Consider the following 18,245-nt stretch of genomic DNA (forward strand, 5'->3'; position numbering starts at 1 on the left):
GCAGAGATGCAGCAGCTCATGTGGCATATCTGAGGAGCAGCATGGAGTAGTGCTCCCTGGGGGAGCCAACACCAGGCATGGGAAGCACCAGCTAGCTTGGTCTGCCAGAGGTCTGAACTGCAGCTCATCTTGTAGGCAACTTAAATGTGTTAGCATCTCAGCACTGGCACTTTTACCTCAGCTACTTTAGCAAGGAGCAGCCTCTAATCCAAAGACTGTAAGGGACTATGGGGCAGATCTTGATGATGATTCCCACTAGTGACCCTGTACTGGCATGTGCTGGAGTCTGTTTATGTGTTGTAGAGAAGTGAGCATATGTGGCAGAGTGCATGACTTTCCCTTCCAGTGTCCCAGTTCATAAAAACATTGATTTTTACCTTTGTCACCAGTATCCTGGTAAACATGGATGACAACATTATTGAGCACTACTCCAACGAGGACACGTTCATCCTGCACATGGAGAGCATGGTTGAAGGCTTCAAGATCACACTGACAGAGATCTAGCCTCAGGCAGAGCCTTTTTGTAAGGAACCACAGCATTTCATCCTTCTTGGAAAGCAGAAGATTTCCCAGGAACTCGACAGATGTTGATCAGAGAAACTGTTACAAAACTGCTTTTAAAATACTGTCCATTCTGCACATGTGCACCCACTGCATATAGACTTGGGTTTGTCAAGCACAAGGCCACCTACATTAACCTGGTCCCTTATTTATTGTTCCCCACTCTCTAGTGTACAAGCAGTTACCAGCCCCCAGATTTGTAACCAGATGACCCACTGCAAATGTGAAACACGACATTTTAATCCATACTTTAGTGTGGATAAGCTCGTTCTAAAACATGTTAAAGAATCATGCTGGTCTAGTTCCAGAAATCTGGTATAAATTACTTTAACCAGTAGTTGTCTCCGTCAGTGCTACAAAGCTGTTGCAGTGCTAAAGATGGGGAAAGTGGCTGACAGTTCACTTGCTCAGACTGATCTGTGTCTCTATATAGTGTATAGTCTTGCCAAATACCTCTGGTAGTTCTCAGCACGTAGCAATGAGGACTTGTAAGTAAGGCATTCAGCTACAAATGTCACTTGTAATTAAATGGTAAAGAAACCATTTTAACCTTGTATATAATGTTTATAATATGCAATAATATATTTTAACTACTGTATGTGGGCATGTTTACTGCCACTATGTTTTTGTATGTATTGGGTTTAGGGTTTAACAGAATCTTTCCTAGAGGATTAAATTGCTGCAATCTGTTAAGGGTGTGTACTGAGAAACTGATAATTTAATCTGCACTCATATGCTCTATCCTTGCTCACACAGTTATATATTGATATATTAGAGCAAACCATGCTACAGCATCTTGAATTCTGTGGCACAAGGGAGCCCACCTTAGGTGCCCGAGTCCCCACTGTAGATACCTGAGTCTCCCATCCAGCTGTCACCAAATCCAAGAGGCATCACATGTCTGCTGCCTGCTGTGCCTAGAGGTACAGAAGGAAGGCTCCCAAAGCGGCCTTTTCTCAAGCCTGTGGTGGGAAAGGTGCTTTCTGCAGCAGCCTGCTCATTAAAGCATTCCTCTAGACTGTAAGAAACAGGACTTCAAACTCTTCCTCTTAAGGGTACTTGCTCTTGTATCTGTTTAATGATTCTGTTTTGATTCCTAAGACAGTTGGGTGAGGTATAAACCTGGGCTTGATGTAAATACTTTTATCAAAACTGGAATAATTTTGCCCGTGCAGACCGAGTATCCCACAACTGAGGTGTGGAGATAGGTCTCTCTCACAAGGGCTGGATCCAAACCCAAGTTGAACTACATGGTTATCCCATCAAATTCCGCCCTGTCTCATGAATTCTGTGAAGAAATAAAGTTGTGCAGGCTAGGATCACAAGGAAAGGGTTCAAGACCTGAATGTCCCTAGTGCATCCAAACACAGTACCTCTCTCTCTCCTTTCCAGCTCCTCTGGCTATTGTAGGGAGCTCCTCACTCGGGATATAGTCCTGTGACTTTCAGCTGCATTTTATTCTCTATGCACTGCTCATGAGTCCTTTGTGACAGACAGAAGTGTGGGTCCTTTCTTACATGCAGCCTTTAGAGTTTATTTTTTTTTCTTCTGAAACATTTTTTCCTTCAGTCACACAACCTTTTTTTATTAGGTGGTTAGTGGAATAAAGAAACACTGCCTAGTTTAACAGGGCTCACTCTCTAGTGTTTTGAGCTGTGTGGAGCTATTTGTTATTCAAGCAAAGCAGCTGGGATAGCTGACCAGTCTGATTTGGCCAAGTTTTTGCAAGCTATTGCACACTTTCTTAACTTTATTAGCAATAGCATCCCATTAAAGTCTCTACTCCCAACAGAAATGTTAAGTACATGTCAAAGTTTCTGTGGGACCAGAAACTATAAAAGGTTCCGGCCATTAGTGTCAGGGCTAACATACCCAGAATCCACATATGTCTGTAAAGCGAAGTGTGTGTTCTGTCTTCCTCCTGCTCTCTTTTTTTGTCATGCACTCTTTTGCCTTCTGATGCAGAGTTTTGTAGTAATTTCCTTAACTTTTTATAAAAATGCACTCCAACAAAGATGCTCTTGCTGCTCTGCTCAAGAGCAGACATCCTGGGAATACAGGGGATTTGTGATGGTTCGGTGTGTTTCTACTTGGCTCAGACCAAGATAAAAAAATCTATGCTGACTTACCCCAGATACTTTTTTCCTAAGGAAAAAAAGAGGACAGTTTTGACAGGTGGCATTAGAAACTGGGTCCAGCACATAGGACTGGTGAGCAATGCTGTTAGTTCTTGTATTTCTCTCTTGGTGTTTGGAATCCTCAGGATGTTAGCTGGGATCTCTCAGTTGGTAATGACGTCTGGGAAGAAGCTGCAGGTGAAGCACAGGAGTAAATGTATGCAGGAATTGGGTCCTAATTCTGCTCCCAACAAACCTGCCGTCTAAGCTCTCTTACAGGGAGTACCTGTGATGCCTGGGGCTGGCCCAGGTTGGCATGTGCTGCATTAAGAAGAGACAGTGAGAATTTAGGGCTCACAGAGAAGGACAGGCTGTCCTGGCAGCATCAGCACTCAGGTTAGTGGGACATTCTTGTCTTACACCTGCGTGGAGATGAGCTGGATCTGTTGGGTGCTGCAGCATCCTGCACCAAGGAGCAATGTAGGATCAGTGAGAAGCTCAATGTCCAGAAATACTAGGGCTTAAGGAGCTGTCTTTCCATTGCCATTTTAGGAACTTTCAGTGAGCCACTGTCCAGAGAAGGAAAGTTGCTTCCAAGATTAACTGAAAGCTATTCTAAATACATCTTAAAGTGTGTGAATTCCTGATAGTAGAAAACTAATACTCCTGCCTTTAGTTCCTTCTTACAGTCTCAATGAAGTCAGTAGCATTGAGGAAGACAAGTAGATAGGTGGTAAGATTATTTTAAAACAATGACTGGAGCTAGGTAAGGATGATCTCAACTTTATCTGCCAGGGTCCAAGGGCTTTGTTTCTCTGCTCTAGATGCAGGTGCATCGCAAGCACTAAGACATTACAAAGAGTATATCAACCTGCACCCCTTCAGCATCAGCTGCTGGAGGAGCACTGAACCTTGGATGCTGGTTGTGGCAAGCTACAAGTTCTTGGAGTTCACCTTGTTGGTCTAAATCATCCTGTCAGAGTGATGGGAAAGGGACAGTACAAGTACTGCAAACTTCTGGAGCAGTGGCCTGCTTTATGTCCTGCTTGATTCAAATGTCTTGAGGAGTACATAGTGCTTGCATGTATATTGTTAAAATATACATGTTGCTTTCATTAAACAATGAAAAATATTGATTATTGCTGGATCTTCCAAGTACTATGACTTAAATGGAAGTAAGAATTGGCTACTGTTCAGTGGGGGACAGGAATATCTGCCTTGCCTCCTGTTGTCTCTTTGTGGCACTGCTGTGGTTGTTTATTTAAAGGAACAAAATTCTCATTTCCTTTCCTTCTTCAAGACAGCAGTCTTGCATCTTAACTAGTGCAGCTTAAGTGTGGCTTGTTGCTCAGAGCATTTTCCCTGTCAAGAGTTATAGTAGTGCAGTGTCTGTAGATGTTGTGTTTTGAAAGATCTGATAGAGATGTATGAAAGAAGAACAGTCTTCTAAGTTAAAATTTTGATTCCTGCTACAGATTTGGTACTTTTTCCGTCCATTTGATGTTTTATTATGAAACCCCATTAAAATTCTCAAATTTTAGTTCTTTCTCACAGTCAGGTGCTGATACCCACAAAATAAAGTGCATCCTTTCAATGAAGCTTTGTGGATGTACAGTCATATCTTCACAAGACATTTTGGAGGATTTTTACCACTGAATGTAAACTACGAAGAAAAGAATGTTTTCTTCCTCTGTGTCCTCTCTCATGAAGTTTTTAGTCAATGGAATTCAGAGATCAAATATCTTTCCTATATATATTCCTCTTTCATTCTATGGATTGTTTAAATGTTGTAAATTAATTCAAACAATTAGTAAAATCTAAACTCTCTAGCTGTCAGAGATGCTGTATATTGATTGAAATGGAACTGGAAAGGAGTATCTTATGACTTTTAAAATGTAAAGCTTATTAAATGTTTATATGCTCTTCCATTTCCTATTGAGACAAGATACAAACAAGAATGTTTGTGCCAAAGATTGTGACAAGCCGTCTTACTGGCAAACAAGGAAACTTTATGTATAAATAGTGTGCTTTTATATTAAGAATATAGCTCATGTAACTTAATAGTGTTGCAACTGGGAGAGGGGTTTGATAAACTGTAAATACAGTTATTTTATTTTTTGTACATTTTTAAGAAGGAAAAAATAAATATTCCTATGTATGAGATAATATTTCTGTTGCTGTGGTGTGTGTTACTACATCTGTTCAGGAGAGATAGTATCAGTATGTACAAATACCTGAAGTGAAGTGCAGAGAGGATGGAGTCAGGCTCTTCTCAGTGGTGCCCAGTGACAGGACCAGAGGCAATAAACACTGACTGAAACACAGGAGGTTCCCTCTGAAGTCAGGAAGCAGTTTTTTACTGTGAGTGTAACCAAGCACTTGAATAGGTTGCCCAGAGAGGTTGTGGAGTCTCTATCCCTGAAGATATTTAAAAGCTGCCTTGACACGGTCCTGGACAACAAACCCTCACTTGCCCTGCTTGAGCAGAGGGGTTGAATCAGATGAACTGTGGAGGCCCCTTCCAACCCCAGCTGTTCCATGATTCTGTGACAACTTGGACTGTCCTGGGAACCTGGCTGGAAGCACTGGTACTATCATCTTTGTGGCTCCAAGGCACCTGGAATGAGTTCCTTACCTGCATCTGCTCCTGCTGTGCCCTGGGTGCCCAAAGCACTGAAGCATACCTGGCTATGCATCTTCCAGTAAAACATTTTCATCAACCATTTTATTCTTCACCGGTTGACTTTGGCTTTTCAAACAAGAATCCAGGAGGTGAGAACATCTAAGTAAGTGAGACATTGCTTGGGAAAGCATATGCCTCAGCAAAGGAAAACTCCCTAGGCAGTAGCAGGGCAGCCCTGTCTTACAGTGGGGTGGAGGAGTTCAGTGCTCTGTATGGCTTAGGGTGAGCCAGGACCAGCTCCCACGGGGCTCTTTAGGGTAATCATGTTTCCTGGACAATGCCTGTGGTAGATGTTTAAATATGTTTTATAGGAAGTAATTTTACTGAGTGGCTCTTAAGATGTGAATGCTTTGAAGCTGAGTGGTTGGCAGTACTGCATCTGTGAGGCCATGGAGGAGTGTCAGCTGACGGGAACTGCTGCACCCACTGCATGCTCAAAGGCCCGATTGTTTCTGGCATGGCTGAGCCAGGGTTTAGCAGGGTGACTCACAAGGTCTTTAATAACTGACCCTCTCCTAGGAGTGGGGAGCAAAACACCCCTCCTCTAACTCCTGATTGAAACTTTAGGGGACTCACTGCAGCAGCAAAGCTGTGGTTTTTGGCACCTTCCCTATCTCTTGGCTCAATTCGAGCTGCCAAAAACAGTGATAGGATCTGGAGCATGCTATTTCCCAGATGGGGCCAGATCCAGGGCTAACAAGCTGATGAGACACAGGGTCTCAGATTCTCTCCTCCCTGAGGCACTCGGAGGTCCAGTCCCGGACTATGGGGGTGCAACATGCTCCAGTGCCCTGTGGTGGCCATGACCGGGACAGGCTCTGTCCTGGGACAGAAGCCTTGGGCTTTGCACAATGAGATGCACAGGCCAGCAAAGGTGGTAAAGTGAAGGATTTTAGCGTCCCTGAGCAAATAAATACTTTCATACACCCCAGCCTTTTTATGCTAAATGGTATTAGGGCCCTAATGGGAGAGTGAGGAGAACGTATATCACAGGGAGTTTGGCACACTGGAAGTTTGTGCAGTAAAGGTGGTTTGAAGTTGCACTGAGCACAGGGAGTACCTGGACACTGTAACTGATGCTCCTTCCAGGCTCCAGCCTGTCTCAAGCTTATATTAATGTGCAGTTCCACAAATAGGCTATTTTTAATCTCAAGAGGAAATAGGCACTGGTTTCTGTTACCTTCCCGTGGGATTTAAACTACTTTTAGGACTCTGGTGCTAATCCCAGCTCCAAATTTGGCCTAGGTAAAAGTTTGTGGAGTTTAAGAAACATGCACATGAGCCAGCCCCCTCCAGAGCCTGTCTGAGGCTGGCAGGAGTCCCTGCTGTGACAAGCTCTGCTGCTGCCTCATGAGCCACATCTCAGAGCAACTAACCACAGCTACCACCTTGCCAGCCCGTGCTCCCTTGCCACGTCCTGCCCCCCGATGGTGTGCTAGTCCTTAGGGTAAAAAAACCCACCCTAAACCTGGAGAGGGATTTATCTGTGGCAGGGAAAGTTCCTGTCAGTTAGCTAAGCTGGTCTTTCCAGCTCCAGAGGACGAGAGCTCTCAGCCTTATGCTGTCCTTCCTTTGCTTTTGTAATCCACTCCGTGCTACCCTACTCTGTGCCCAGCTGCTGGCTTTAGCTGCTGGAGGAAAAACCGTGTTAGCAGTGGAGAGCCCAGCCGGCTGCAACGTGCCGGCACAGTGCCCGTGCACCGCTTAAGCCCTGGCTAAGCCCTCCAAATTGGCTTTCACAGCTGCTGACCCTTTGCCCATGGCAGTGAGTGGAACAGGAGCTGTGAAGACAGCAGGCAAAGGCTTCTCTGAGGTTTTCTCAGTAGACCATAGGGCTACGTGAGACTTTAAGGATCCAGCATGAAGGCAGTAACAGCGCGTGGCACACCATAGCTAGCTGCAGCAGAATGTTTATTAGTAGGAAAGAACATTTAGGGGATTTCAGTAGGTCAATTTGTTTGAACTGTCAGTATCCACCATACATTGGTTTTCATCAAGATTGTTCAAGGTTACATATTTATATAAGAAAACAATAATTCATATTTAGGTGCAATCAGTAATTCCAGTATGAAAAAGCACCGTGTCACAAAACAGTTTACAATACAAAAGTCTTCAAAATCTAACATTTAAAAACAATATATTTGTTCAACAGTAATAACAATACAGTAAAAAAATTCTTATTTCCCTTCAAACAATACTGCTTATATATTTTGGCACTGAAAAAGAAACTATCACAAATGCACCTTTTTAACCACACAATGCTTTTTTGTGAGTGTCTATATAACAAGGAAAAACATGCTTTTGAAGTCAGTCATTTTGCCAGGTGCAGTTTGAACTGCTTTCTCCATTAAAAAGAAAAAAACAAACTAATAGAAAAATAACTCCTAAGCTGCAGCATGTCTTGACTTTTGGCCCAGGACACAATCTGGAGAAGTGTCTCTCAGACTCAGTCCATCTAGTAAATCAGCCCTGCCGGAAAGGCTGGATTCAAACCCCATTTCCTTCTCCAAATCTGACAAGAAATATAGACCTAAGCCCCCCAAGGGGTCCTGTCTTTTAGGGACTGACCCCAAATTCTTGTTATATTAAGCACCCCAATAAGATTCTGACCTTAAAATTGCTGTTCAGGCTCTTCTTTTCCTTAATTGCTTGATTTCCCCAAATTTTAGTTAATTAATTTTAAAGTCACTTGCACAAATGGTCTCATAATGTGAGCCCATGGGTTTTGTCCTGGTATAGCCAGCAATTCCAAGGAAAAACGGATGTGCATGTGCATGAGCTGAGGGGGAAGGGAGCCTGATGCCAGCGGGGTGCCCTGGGTCAGGAGACATTCCTCCTAGGTCTCCTCCTGGGCCCAGGGCTGGCACACAGCATGGGAGGAGGAAGCTTGAATCTGAGAGAGTGTAAGACAGAAAACTAGACTTCTCAGGAAGAATTAGTTTCCACTCAAAACTGACCCCTACTAAAAGAAGAGCACAGGTGCTACGCGCCGGGTGAAACACCGGTGCCTGCGTGCAGCTATGATGGCCCCTGAAAAAGGCTGATTCTAGTGAACATGCAGTCGTTGGTGCTATCTCTAAAAGTTGAACAATAAACAAACAAACAAAAAATTTAAATAGTTTTTACATCCTACATCAAAGATGCCACTACAAAAACACAATAGCATCACACATTAATTAGTACAGTCTTAAAAATGCAAACCAACGCTGGTAAGACTCCCATACATTCTGCATATCATATGTACAGAAGATAACAGCTTCTCGAGAGGAGGGGACAGTCATAGGGAGATAATCTTCTGTTTTCTGAGTATGTTGCATAATACAAATACATTATCAGCATAAGAAAACTTTAACGCTAAGGGTTCAAGAAAGATCCTAACTGGAAGCTAATAGCAGGGGGAACCGTGCACGTGCTGGGGGGCACAAAACATACACAACCCTCCACCAAATTCTGCGTCTTCTTCAGTGGCCTGATCATCTACTTCCATTTTACCAGGTAGGTTTAACATGTTGCTCTGCAGGCACAGAATCCCAAAGCATACAGCAGCACAGGGCCATATCCCCAAAAGCTGCCCCCGATATGCCTGAAGGCCGCTCACCTCTGCATGTCCTTTCATGGGCTTTGCCTGGCAAAGAACTAGCTGGAGACTTGGAATACCATCAGATAAGCTTACAACAGAACCAGGGGGGAAAATTAACACATCACGATACCTATAGGCAACTACACTCAGGACACTAGCAATTCTAGACAGCCATAAGAAAAATATGCAGACCAAATTAATTAAATTCATAGTTGTCCCTCTCCTTTCTGAGTGGTAAAAGTCTTCCTTAAGATATGTAGGTTTACTTACAAAGCATTCATCTAGAGAGGTATCTAATTTTGCCAAGACACAGGATATGCTGAACTCCATGCTGCTGCAGTTAGTCTGCCCATGGTAGATTATTTAAAGTTTCATTTGGTATCTCTATGCTGCAATGAGGCAACAGCCTGACGGAACAGAGATGAGAAAGCTCTCCCTGTGGAATGGTCATGGATTTAAATAGGAACTGTACACGTTGATCCATTCAGCTTTTGGCTGTGGTTTATCTCAAGTTATTAGTTTCTACAGCATCAAAAGTACCTGCTCAAATTTAAACAAATTGTTGTGGTTTAACCCCAGCTGGCAACTAAGTCCCACAGAGCCACTCCCTCCCTCCCAGTGGGATGGGGAAGAGAGTTGGAAGGGTAAAAGTGAGAAAACTCATGGGTTTTCTCAGTTTAAAGACGCTTTAATAGGGAAAGCAAAAGCCCCATGCACAAACAAAGCAAAACAAGGTATTCACTCCCCAGTTCCCATGGGCAGGAAGGTGTTCAACCATCCCCAGGAAAGCAGGGCTCCATCATGCATAATGGTGACTTGGAAAAACAAATGCCATCAGTCTGAATGTCCCTCTTTTCCTCCTTCTTCCCCCTCACATCTGTCCTAGTTAGGACAGCTGAGATCAGTTCATCATGGTGGGTGTAACCCAAAACTGTATTCTATAGCCTTCCATGTCATTTCCCAGAAACTAGACTATTGTTGTTAATAGACTATTCGCACCCTCTGCCCATAGAGCATGGTGGGTGTAACCCAAAACTGTATTCTATAGCCTTCCATGTCATTTCCCAGAAACTAGACTATTGTTGTCAATAGACTATTCGCACCCTCTACCCATAGAGCCTGACTCCTCAGGCTATAAACTAGGTGTTAAGAGGCCTGTGAGATAGAAGGATGTTTCTGTCCTCACACCCTTTGTGAACTCCCTGCCCTGAGGGGAGTACCAAGCATTCCTGCCTGAACTGGAGGATATATAATCTTGGAGTTTTGGAACATTTTTCAACCCACTCGTGGGATCCAGAGGACGGCTGCATCTCATCGCTCTCAACCAGACTTAGACCACCACTGGACTGCGATCACCAGTTCTGGCCAGACTGCAGCAGCTCTCCCACCAGCAGGTTCTTCCCCTCTCTGAGGAGTCAGGCTCTATGGGTAGAGGGTGCGAATAGTCTATTGACAACAATAGTCTAGTTTCTGGGAAATGACATGGAAGGCTATAGAATACAGTTTTGGGTTACACCCACCATGATGAACTGATCTCAGCTGTCCTAACTAGGACACATCTTTGCTTACTGACTGAGACACCATATGGTCTGGGATATCCCTGGGTCATTTGGGGTCAGCTGTCCCAGCTGAGTTCCCTCCCACCTCCTTGTGCATCCCCAGCCCCCTCGCTAATGGAGTGGGGTGAGAAGCACAAAAGTCCTTGACACTGCTCCACTGGAATGAAAACATCCCCCTGTTATTAACATTGTTTCCTGCACAAATCCAAAGCTTAGCCCCATTCTAGCTACTGTGAGGAAAACTAACTCTACCACAGCCAAAGCCAGAACACAAATGTGTAACTATTTACTTTTGCATCCATCATGACATTCACTCGTCAATATTTAAAAATCAAAAGATATGAAGTACTTCTGTCAGAAGAGGAAAATATTGGTCACTTTGGGTTCAAGTGTGAAATAGAGCTGCATATACAAATATTAACTACAAAACTGCTTGGATGGAATTGAAGTGAGCAATTGGAAGAGATAAACATATTGACATGCAGCTCTGTTTCCTTGCAACAAGTGTGCAGACAAAAATAACCCCTAACGTAATTAAGCACTTCACTTTTACCAGGCACCGTGAGCCCACCTTGGTAGTAATAGCTCAGACAGCCCTGCTCTTGGAATCCTTGGGACTTTTGCATAAGAGCTGAAGGACCAGTGGGGCTAAATATAAGAGGATCCAAGATAATGAAATACATCACAAACACACCTCAAATGCATATAAGAAAATTAAGCACAAAATACCAAAGAAATATGATCTTGTAGAGTATTTGTATGACTAACATGGAGCACGATGTCTTCAGTAATGTTCCTTAGATCCTTATCAGATTAAAACCCTGGTTTTGTTTTTCCTTTTTCTTACAGATACTAATAAAAAAATATTTGGTTGCCCTGGAAATGGGAACAAGATAATGACAGGAAATAAAAAAGTGATGGTGGCAAGTAGCTGCAAGTTCTCCCCCAAACAACCACATTGGACTCATTAATCTTCCCTCTGAGTGCAGCCAATGAGCAGCACAAATGAAGTTTAGAATCTAAGAGGATTTTCTCAGGTGGGTTTACTAATCACCATCATCCCATCATCCTGTTTGGTGGGGAAACATGAGGCCAACCCTGAAACCCGTGTCCCCAGGGAGAAGAAACGCAGAGGTCACACCCTCAACACATGTTTTTGACAGATGGCAAGAAGAGTTTCTGGATGATATTACTATGCCAGAATTATCTCTTGATCCACAGCATCTGGGAGCTCCAGGAAGGATTGGGGCACTACACACTGAATGGTGATGCATAGGAGAATGCTGCTCCGGCCTGGAAGAAACCATGGGAGCAGAGAATGAGCACCAGTCAGGTTCAGTCTGCTGTGCCTCAACAAACACATACTGATAATGAAAAACATGTTGTTCCAGTGTGCTCTTGAAATGTTTAATACTGCTGTTACTTAATAATGAGAAGTAAATAGCATAGTTGGCAAGGTACACACAGGTGGTTCAAAGGCTGGAAACCAAATCAGAAGCTGTTCCTTCTAAGTGCATCAAACTTGGCTCCTCCAGATGTCAAGGGCTGGTGTTTGTTCATACAGAAGCTAGGGATGGCAACTGGGAGGTGGGTGCAAAAACTCGGAGAGCTGGACACCCTGAGTGCATGCCCTGGGAAGGTGAGAACATCTTTGGTATAAGGTCAGAGCAAGAGGAGAAGATCTAAAACATGTCTCAGCTGCACAGTAAGTGAACACTAGGGAGAGGATGGCTGTTGTGTGCTTTGAAATCTAGGAAGCCCTCAGCAGGCCTAATAAGCCCCGATGACCATCTCTGTGGCAGGACCCAGAGTCCCCACTCTGAGCACATGGTGACATGGGGATGAAGCAGTCCAGGAGGGCCCATGGACTGGGCTGGTGCAGAGGAGCTATTCTGTGCTGACTACTGCCAAGAGGATTTCACCTTGCAAATTCAAACGCAGGGCTAAAGGCAGTGATGTCTTTTATAGTTTTTGTAGTCTTTATGTAGTCTTTTTGCATTGTTCACTATAACCCAAGCTTTTTGTCTTGCTTATTTTGCATTAATCAGTATTTTACATGTGATAGCTTAATCCCAACTATACATAAAAATAACATGACCTGTGGGAGCAATAAGGAAATCAAACCTGTATGTGGCAAGAAGCCCCTCACGCCTGGCCTTTCTAGCTGTTACTTGTTAAGAAATGGAAAATCCTCATCCCTGAAACAACTTCTCAGTATGGATGATTGGAAGAAACAGCAGCAAATGCTAGGCTGGAATAAGGGGTGCTGCTGACTGAGATTCCCATAGTAGACAGGGATTGTCTCTGCAAGGGGCAAGGATATTGACTTTACATCCAACTGTTTGTTCTACTGCTCTGAAGGCCACAGGCACCTAACAGCTTCTGCAGCCCCTCAGTGCTGGTCCTGGTTTCTAGTGTCACTGCTCTCCACGACAATTTACAATCCCTGTTGCTTTTTCCCCCCTGTGCTTAAAACACAGCCGTTCTCCCACCTTCCCCAGCCTGCAAAATAACACCTGGGCTTTGAGAGTCAATCAGAGCATTCTATTCTATCATGACTGGGAAGGAAACTCCTGCAGGCCATGTTTTGCCCTCAGTTACACTTAGGGAAAGCCCTATGTTCATCCTAGGAGCTGTTTGTTCAGCTCCTGCCAGGGCATAATGAACAGCTCTGCTGTTTGTATGTAAGGAAGAGCAGAGTTATTCTACTCCTGCAGATGCATGTTCACACTGGAGGTATTTTAGAGTGTATTTTGTCAGTGCCTATGATGGAATAAGCAGCAACAGAGTTGCTCAGATAGAAGGTGCTATTTTTTGTCTAGCCCTATCTCAGAGCACATCACACCACGAGTTTGATGTATCACTGCCTTGCATCTTATCTGCCTACTGCACAGTCAGTGGAAAACTCTGCATGCAGTCCTGAGCACTGCTCAGCTGCCTGATGTTTACCAAGTTTCTCCAAATTTCGAAGCACAAGTTCTGCCTGTGATACCAACGAAACAAACTTCCCCCACTTTAAGACTCCTACATGAGATCCTGCTCAGTAAGACACAGAGCAAAGAATGCATCCAAATGCTTGTGTGAAGGGCAGGTGAAATATTCTTCTCCACCGGTCTTGCACCAAGTGCCTTGCCAGGAAACAGGGAGCACCATGAGAGAGACAAAAGGAGGTGCTGGTGTAGTGGGTGTTCAGGAAGACTTGTCCAGCCCTCCTCCCCTCTGATCATTTCACTTGGCACTTGTACACTAAGCTTCAAAAGGAAACTCTTTTGAAGGATGCTTCCTTGATTCTGACATGCTATATTGCTATCATGTCGCATCTTCACCACTGGTGCTAAGAGAAAAAAGATAGTTTTAAAAGAAGGAGGCACCTCAGCTCAGGGCATTTGTTCAGAGGCAGGAGATTCCCTTCTCACTGCCACGTGCCTCTAGGGACCTGCCAGTTGTCACCGTGTTCCCTAGTTCACATGTACTGAGACGTATGGCCAAGGCCATCTTCTCATCTCGGTTTAGTCTGCAGATTAGAGCTTAACATCAAGTTACCACAGTTCACCAAGTTTCCATGAGTCAGCTGAGATGAGGTTCTGCCCACAGCAAATGAAAGGTAATGTGACTTAACCTGGTCTGCAGTGAAAGAAAATTAAGCTAAGCCGCATTATTGCACTTTTGCCATCAGTGAAGAGAGCACATGCTGAAAAGTCCTGGGGCTCAGCCCCCAGGGGGAGTGTTTAAATCGTGTGTGACCACCTCTTATGCTGGTGTGCCATACTGCTGCACACAGACCTCACCCAGTTACAGAATTTGCACACTTCTGGCTTACTGTTTTAAGCAGCAAAAAATGTGGAGGTCTTATAGCACAGAACAACAAAGGACAAAATGCTCCAGCAATAAGAAAAATTCTATAAGCTCCTAAGAACAGTAAGAGGAACAGCACAGATCTGGGTACCTCAGGAACATCCATGGCTGTGGACTGACAGGGCTTCAAATAATGTTGAAACAAAAATATTTCTTCAGTCCCTCTCAAACTGTAAGTGCTCACAGAAACACGTGTGTTGGTTTTACAAGGGTAAACCAACCCTTTTCCCTTCCCAAAGCATCCTAAAACAAAGACAGTCTGCTGCAAAATTCACAAGCCATAGTCCTCACTTCATATCTTCTGGCACAGAGTTTGGCAAGCTAACTGGGAACACTGGATAAATGGGACCCGCATTTTCCACGGGTTCAGTCTACATGTGGGATGTACTTGTTAATTCTTTTGGACAACATGTGAGTGAAGGTTGCCTCTTGCATGTGCAACTAAAACTGGAGAATGCATCTACAAAATAGAGAGGTGATATGAAACACTATGTGCTGTCTGCCATCCTTCCTATATGAAGACAGTGCTAAAGGATCAGTTAAAAGTGTCTGACTTGCTGTGCTATTTTATGCAGGATATGCCACTTTGCCTTCAAAAGCTTTATGAAGGCAGTTATGATTGCAGATGCAAATGGCAGCAAAGCAGAAATTTCCAGTCTGAGGCACAGCACACCACTGCAGTCCTGCTGATTTGAGGTCTGTGGATGCTCCTATCACAGTTCCAGCTATGGATCACTCTTTAAGTACATGTAGAAGCAGAGAAAGGAAGAGATAGTTAATAATTTAAAACAATACCAACCAGTGGTAGTCAGGTAGAAGAATAACCTTAATTCACTCTGCAAATATTTATACAATACTCTTATCTCCAGCTATGTTCTCTGCAGCTGTAGCCTAATTCTTATAGTTTCAAATTTTGTGAACTGTGGGAAGAGTTACATCTCCACTGGCCTGGGGTCATAGTGCAGGTCGTATTTTCAAACACATGTTGCATGGTAGTAACATATGAAATGATCCTGGCCCCAGAACTCCAAAACTTCTGAGCAAAAACAAACAGAGAGATTAGGTTCTGGGTTGGAAATATCCTGTAAAATGAAAAAGAGGTGGAATACCTTCGCTTAAATGAAAGGCAATGTTTTAAAAGTTTCAGTCACATGCAACTGCTTTCATAGCATTAAGAAGAAGATGGAACCGTAGAAGGTATCCGAGTTCACCTTCAGTAAATGCCAGCTTCCATAGGTCTGGGCTGCTTTGGACGTGGGTGCCTGCACTGAGCCGGGAGGTTAGAAGTTCAGCAGAGATCCTCTGGTGTCACCTTGTCCTGCTGCCCACACTGGAGTGGTGATGGAGCGCCCCAGGAGCAGCTGAGGTGGCGGGACTCGCGATTCCCGTCTGGAAGAGGGGGGTGTTGATCAGTGCATGCCCACTGACCTTCTTGCAGCAATCCCCAGCAGTCTGGCCAAGTTTCTCCTTCTGAAAAACAACCCTCAAAGCACTCAAGGGGGAACATAACTTTTACTATCCATGAGGTGATGGATATGGGAGAGAGGGCCTCTCCAGATAAAGCAGAAAATTACCTTGAAGAAAGTAGGCATAGGCTCTCCTTTGAAGGGTTAGATTTGTGCACAGGATGTCTAATGAAGTTTTGGGAGAAAGAGATAGGGAACATTTCCATCAGCCATAAGAATTGGTGCAAAACTTGTCACTGATGCTCATAACAGCTGAAAGCACTGGGTATTAAAATCTGTTTGCATCTGTGTTTGGGCCTCTTTTGCTTTCTCATTTTCCCCCACTCATCTCTGCTCAGTATTTTGATTAATGTGAGGGGAATATATCATCAACCAGATTTCTGTGATTGTTTGAGATAAAGGTGTGTTCTTGAAGACATTTATTGAGTGTAATTAGCCACTCATAATAATTTTAGTACAACCAATTAACAATGTTATTTTCAATTTATTTTTATTGTCTTTTAACATGCTTTGCACTTCACACCTGGCAAAGCAAAGGTATGAAAAAATCAAGTCTAGGACTGTTTCCGTCAGTTATTGTACATGCTAGCTAGTGTTCCACATAAAATTATTCATAACTACTTATTCATGACTTCTAATTAGTACTTAGCTAATCATCATCTGTAAAGCAGACTTATTTTACTTAGTTTATTTTAAATTAAGGCTACTGGGGATTAGCAACTACAAGGTCACTTGACAAAATGCCAACCTTTCCTGTCAGACAAAGGTTACTCTAACGAGCTCATGAATTCCCAACACTGTGTGCTGCCTGCATCGATACCTCTCCAACAGGATCACAGAGCAGACTTTAGCCAATGGTTGGTTAATGCCAATTTACTCAGCATAATGCCTCCCGTTGCTAAAGCTTTTCCATTGCAACAGTGATTGTAAAGTCCCTAAGAAATCCCACATACGTGTACTAGCCTTGCATACAGCAACTTTGACCAAAGGAAGTTTTTCAGCAGCAAATTTCAGAACTCTTGCATCTAGGTGAAAAGATAAACATTCAACATTTCTCTCAAGAGCTGATCTTTTTTTGTTTTAATTTTTATATATATAAATATATCATAAAGCGTACCATTTCCTCATTTCAGTACAGATTTTTTGAACTTTACTAAAATAAATGAAATATAAATGCTACAATTTTATGTTTAAAACAAGTTTTGATGAGAGCCTCTCCCTAAGAGCAGGCCCAGAAACTCTGTTAGCTATGTGGAGAGAGACAAAAACACCTCTAAAAATTTCCTCCTATGCAAGAGCATTCAGAATAGCAGATGTGCCTCAGCTGGAGATGCTTGCAGGTGTCCGTGAGTTCCTCACATGAATGCCCACTCTCCTTAGTAGCAACTGCTTTATTACTAACCTAAAAATTTCACATTCAACATGTATCTCCCTTAAATTCATTGTCAAGACCCAGTTTTTCATATCTGTGTCTGCCTTTGCTGATCCCAAACGGCAAGAGGTATTGTCAGTTGTGGATTTGGAGATCAGGATTGCAAATTGCTGAATTTTCAGATAAAGCCATGTGAATTCAACCACTGTAAACCTAGCAAAAAAAATGTCAACCTTTGTTTTGTCCCTTCTCCTTCATAACCTGGAAAATGTTCACAGCATTGAAACAAGGAGGTATAGGAGTGGACAATATACCCCATACGTTTTGCACTTTTGTACTTTTTCTCAGTCCTGTCTGACGTTAACTGGTGCCTCCTGGACAAGTTTTAGCTGAATCCTACCCCACCTGTCACAACCCCTTTGGTTCAGCCTCTACAACACTTTTCAGGTCCTGCAGGTGAATACTTAACAACTAAAGCAGCAATCTAAAATCTGTCAGCGTGTCTTGCTGCCAAGGGTTTTGTTGTTGGTTTACTCTTCCTCAACGCATCCTTTCCAAAACAGATACGTTAAAACGAACAAACAAAAAAACCAAAATGAAAGTTTTAAAACAATGATAACACCACAATATCTGTTTAAAACAGTACTGCCCATGCCCTGGACAAATTGATAAGAGCAATTCAGCATTCTTATAATTAATCCACAACAAAAGAAGCTATAAGATGCCACAAATAAAGGCATAATTGGCCATACAGAGGCAACACTACCATGAATGTTGTTTGGCAAGGAAAAAAAAAAGCAGATACATAATTCATCCAAAGAATAGGTTCAGAACTGGCCGGCGCTGCTGGGATCACACTGCAGGAGACGGACTATGGATGGATCACTCTTGGCGCCTCGGATGAACTCTTCCAGAGAGAGCTTTCCTAGAAAAGAAACGAGTTTACTTAGCTCATGCCGTGGGTCACAGTACACCTGACAAGCCTCTGGACAAACATGGTGTAAGGACGCTGAGGGAGCCCAAGGAAAATCGCTGGGAAAGCAACCCTGCAA

The 18,245-nt window shown here is 43.4% G+C and overlaps 2 protein-coding genes across 7 annotated transcripts in view; one reads left to right on the forward strand and one right to left on the reverse strand.

Annotated features, from left to right (window-relative positions):
* The window catches only part of GRHL2 (grainyhead like transcription factor 2), a 67,642-nt gene extending 62,185 nt beyond the window's left edge, over window positions 1-5,457 (forward strand). For all 5 annotated transcript variants that reach the window (XM_051785341.1, XM_051785340.1, XM_051785339.1 and 2 more), the window contains one exon: window positions 390-5,457. In XM_051785341.1, the coding sequence (XP_051641301.1) occupies window positions 390-504 (115 nt within the window). In that variant the 3' untranslated portion in view covers window positions 505-5,457. The remainder of the gene's footprint in view (window positions 1-389) is intronic.
* A 5,043-nt stretch (window positions 5,458-10,500) lies between these two features.
* Window positions 10,501-18,245, reverse strand: part of NCALD (neurocalcin delta) — a 55,294-nt gene continuing 47,549 nt past the window's right edge. The window contains exons 4-5 of one of the 2 annotated variants that reach the window (XR_007904180.1): window positions 15,930-18,118; window positions 10,501-15,825 (exon numbers count right to left, since the gene is read on the reverse strand). Coding sequence is in view for 1 of the 2 variants with exons in the window: in XM_051785352.1 (XP_051641312.1) it covers window positions 18,021-18,118 (98 nt within the window). In the remaining variant the exon portion in view is untranslated. Of the gene's footprint in view, window positions 18,119-18,245 lie in introns of both variants that reach the window. The other variant, XM_051785352.1, reaches the window with a different exon arrangement.

This window comes from Manacus candei, unplaced genomic scaffold, assembly GCF_025592945.1.
Source record: "Manacus candei isolate 608988 ecotype Guabito, Panama unplaced genomic scaffold, ASM2559294v1 h1tg000019l, whole genome shotgun sequence".
Classification (NCBI taxonomy): Eukaryota; Metazoa; Chordata; class Aves; order Passeriformes; family Pipridae; genus Manacus; species Manacus candei.